General features: G+C 39.7%; 2 protein-coding genes across 5 annotated transcripts in view; one reads left to right on the top strand and one right to left on the bottom strand.

The window, feature by feature from the left end:
* phf11 (PHD finger protein 11) overlaps window positions 1-4,552 on the bottom strand; it is a 959,893-nt gene that overhangs the window by 672,401 nt on the left and 282,940 nt on the right. The gene's annotated exons all lie outside the window — the stretch shown is intronic.
* Window positions 2,275-4,552, top strand: part of LOC103391767 (kalirin) — a 93,285-nt gene continuing 91,007 nt past the window's right edge. Inside the window, exon 1 of the mRNA XM_025064110.1 lies at window positions 2,275-2,698. Coding sequence (XP_024919878.1) covers window positions 2,632-2,698 — 67 coding nt within the window. The 5' untranslated portion in view covers window positions 2,275-2,631. The remainder of the gene's footprint in view (window positions 2,699-4,552) is intronic.

Below are 4,552 nucleotides of genomic sequence, written 5' to 3'. Positions count from 1 at the left end.
CAGGAGTTAGTGCTGTTGAACAGACGAACGTTGTCCTGGTTATATTGTCGACGACATATTGCCCTTTTCCACCGTAAACTGAATTATTCCGGCGCGTTGTAGTCAGATTTAATAATATTCTGGAATATGCAAATAAGTTAACAGAAGACGTGCTTTATTTTAATAAAATATGGGAGAATGTGCTGATATAGGTTTAAATATTTTTTCCAAAATATAGAGCGGATTGTTACCGTTAAATTAGTCCGTCATAAAGAGTACATTCCAAATAGCTCCCACATATTGAAATTGTGCTGTAATAAATAACGTATAGGAAAATAAATCTCATTCTCAACACTATTTATACGCTAAAAGTACATAACTAGGCGGTTGAAGTGGGGCGAACACATTTTTGTTGATAAATGTAATTCAGTAGCCTACTTGTTTTAAATTGACACAGTTGTTGTGTTTTATTTGCCACTAGATGGCAGTACAGCAATACAGTTGTACGTGACACGGACCCTGGAGTTTCTATCCTTCATGCTGAGGAGGTGAGGCGTTGAGTGAGAGGAGGAGAAGCGACAGCCAAGGTCAGAGGGAAGAGCACACGTCATGTATGACACGGTTCCCCGTGGATTAGGACAAATATCTGAAGAATGTAGTCACACAAGGGGACATTCATATAGAAATAGATTATATAAATAGTGGAGGGCATTTTTGTACATCATTATCTACAACATCCATGACAGGGACATGTGTCCTCTTTCTACTTTAACCTAGTTAAGTAGGCTAACCTGGCATTTAAAGTATCTCTGCGTGTGTTACTGATTTGTCTATCTATCTACCAAACAAAAACAAAAACATGAAGTGCAGGCGTTAGAAATGAATTTGTCCATTTCTTGCAGCCACAACCTACAGCCATTCAGTTAAATGACATTGACACACAGTCAGTGCTGACAGTGATGCTCTGTCAGTGAAAACAAATTATATCCACATCACAGCTGAGGTAGCTCCCAAACCACATTCCATAGAGAAAAACAAGTCTGATGTGAAATGCTGCCTCTGCTGTTAACTTTATATCCATAAGATCAAGAAAAACAAAACAACAACAAAGGAATTCCAAAATAAAAGTCACAAAATAACAAATTTAAAGATAGATTTAAAGATTAACTGCAACCAAGTGCTTTTTTGTTGTCATTAAAACAATGCAAAATAAACAAATCCTCAATATATTGTAGCCTTGAGATGTATTTTGTTTCTTCATCTTAATGTTAAGTGTTGCTAAATGCTAAGATTAACTGAACTGGTGTTTTTTTTTTCATGTACTCATAACAAATAAACCAGACTAACACAAAAGCACGAGGTGATACACGTATTCATTTGAAATCCATTTGCAACCTTAACACTAGATGTCACTAAATCCTCCAGGAAGGACAGAAATAACCAGAGCTGCTGCTGCAGAAAAGGTACTTAAGCCAATTGTCTGGAGCCAAACTCCAATTATTTTGATCCATAGTAATGTGATCTTTTTCAAAGACCTCTTAAATTTTCCACAACTCCATAGTTAAGAAACCTGCAAATAAAGCCTCACGACAACAGTAACCTGCCCAGACGTTCATCATTTCAGAACAGTAGGTGAGATTGTTAATACGACTGAAAGAGGTTTGATTCAATGTGTGGTTTACATCGAGTTCCCAGGACATATTTTAGAAACAACAGCCAGTAACAGGCAAACAAAACTGATATTCAGGCAAAAACATAGAAGTATTGGGTTCATTATTTTGTATAATGCACAATGAGGTTAAGAATTGTTTGGGTACAGCACTATCCTGGTGAGCTGCCTGTATTACAATTACGCACATTCTAAATCTGATGTGGAGGTTTGTTTGTTTGTTGCTTTTTTTTGTTTGTTTTCTTTTTTTTAAGAAAACTAAATTTGAATACATAAATTTGTGTTAGTAGACACAAAAATCTACCAGGGTGACTTGATCTGTCTGAGTGTTAAGGAACTATGAAATAATGGGAGATGACTGGAACAGAATAATTCTACTTTATCAATTTAGAAAATTGATTTACAGTTTATTGATTGACATACTAAAAAATAATTAAAGAACCACGTTATACTTCTCTTTTCACACAGGGTCAACATCATTGACAAATATCGTAATATTACAACCTGCTAATTTATTATTATTTACAATCTTATTATTTACAATCTCGTGTGCAAAAGTTTAGGAATTATCATCCGTATAGCGAGGGAGATAGAGAGCAGGAGAAGGGGAGTGTGGGGGGCGGAGGGGTGTTCTGGGGGAGGTGAAGAAGGAGAGGGAGGGAGGTAGAGAGACCTAGGCGGACAACAGCAGCAGGAGCAGCAGCAGAGGGAGGTTGGACCGGGAACAATAGAGAGAAACGAAGCCAGCCCTGAAACAGCAAACAAACCGAGAGGGCGAAGAGACAAGAGAAAGAAAGAAAACAGTAGAGAGGAGGTGATGGAGGGAGAAGGAGGTGAAGGCAGATCATGTGAGGAATAAAAAACACGGGATTTTTGTCCTGATCGGAGGGGCTTTATCTCCCTTTTCCTCCCCTTTACCCCCATTTTTAAAGAGAAACCCCAGTCTTTCTTTGTCGCTGGATTGTATTGAACCGGGTTCCGGCATGAATCCTGCAGAAGCGGCCGAGGAGGCGCCCAGCGACCCGGACACTGATGCCTTCTACAAAACAGGTAGGGAAAAAACGCCAATTAAATAGCCGACACAAACAAACAGACAAACAAACAAAAACCGCATAACAAACTGCACCGAATGTCACCGCCTGGACGCGCAAAGTGAAGCCGAGCACGCAAACGTGCACGAAATCCACATTGACGCGGGTGCGCGTGATTTCAGTTTAATTGAAATCCCACGATCGAGCAAGAAAAGCTGGTTGTGTGCTAATATGAACAGGACGGTACATGTATTTTCAATGCAGTATTGTGTGTGTGTGTGTGTGTGTGTGTGTGTGTGTGTGAGTGTGAGATGAGCTCATGTGTCTGATGCTGAGTCTCCAAAATAAAAGACAAAGAATGACACAGGGAATCAGATCAACTCCCTAAAAAAAATCTGAAGAAATTCGTCCAATCGTGTTAGTGAAGAAGAACCATGATGATGATGATGTTTTGTTCCTGACTAAACGGTTTCAGATGGTCAGGAGGTTAGAGAAAGTGTGTCATGGTGGTGTGTGAGGTGTAATGGCAGAGTGGTGTTCCAGAGGAGGCTAGAGGAATCACAGAGGAATCGGGTCATCAGCTGGAAAAAACTCAGGAAAACTGATAAACGTGACTGCCTGTGTTTGTCACACAGAGCTTTAGCGGTGATTTGTGTATTTTTGTTTTTACAAACAAATGTCTTGTATAGGAAATGGACCTGGTCATGTAGTTGCAGATGTGGAACTCAGAAGTTCCCTCCTAAAGGCTACTTTCCTTGTTTTGATTCAGCGTTTTTTGCAGTAGTTTTAGATGTTCTAGTGTCTTTTTAGTCTAAAGGTTTCCTCGCAGCATAGACTTGTTTTCATTTGTTTGGACTCATGTCAGTAGGGCAGTAATTAGATAATTGACCTTTGACCCTCAGGTTTGAGTGGACTCGTGTAAATCAAATCAAAAGTGAGAGCTCTGCTGATTGGTCCCTAAGAACTAACAACCACCGACAGTGTGAAAACCTACACCTCGTGAGTTTATGTTGTCTCTATAAATTACATTACAAAAGTTCAGAAAATTAAAGTGTTCCGTCTCGATTCGCGGTTCTCCTTTAGCTCCCCCAGTACATTGCAGATTTGTTTGAATCCAATGTTGTTTTTGGCTTTAAAAATGTGGATTCCTGTTTTGAAATTGAGATAAGCGCATTTGTGAACAAGCGCTGGTAGCTTTGTTTTCCTAGAGCCAAGGTAAAACCTAGCATACTATTGGCTAATACAGTGCATACCTGGTGTACTATTGGCTCAATTTCGCGGTGGGTCTTGGAACGCAACTAGCGCGATAGGAGAGGGATCACTGTAATTGTAATTGAAATCCTACAATTAATTGTCTGCTAGTGTCATTTGTCTTATTGATTAGCGAGCTATAAAATGGGGTTTTGAATAGAGGTAGCTGATGAATGTTGACCGACATCAGATAGATACTGATACTCGTGATCGGTATTGATCTGATATTGGTCAACATTGTAGATCGAACATCGATAAAAGCCACGATAAAAGCCTGAGCCCAAATACTGTACTTAACTTTGCGGGACATGCAGTATACACTATCGCCTCAGCATCAAGGTATCGGAGTATTGGTATTGGTATTGGGTATGAAATCGTTGTATGGAGCCATCCTTAGTTTGGACCACACAGATATTTCTTGATGTACTATAAATCGGCTTGTATTCACTGCTATGGAGGACGACTATATCGCAATAATTGCAATTATCCCACCAATCCCAGCTGCAACTGAAAATCACCCCTCGTAACCGAATCGTCAATTAAATCAATCAATACTGTGACATTCATTAACCCACCAGCCCCTCCAAGCCCACTGCTTTGTCTGAAAATCACAAGTGCTCGA

The sequence above is a fragment of the Cynoglossus semilaevis genome, chromosome 16 (genome assembly GCF_000523025.1).
Source record: "Cynoglossus semilaevis isolate Cse_v1.0 chromosome 16, Cse_v1.0, whole genome shotgun sequence".
Classification (NCBI taxonomy): Eukaryota; Metazoa; Chordata; class Actinopteri; order Pleuronectiformes; family Cynoglossidae; genus Cynoglossus; species Cynoglossus semilaevis.
This window is presented reverse-complemented; position numbering and strand designations above follow the sequence as displayed.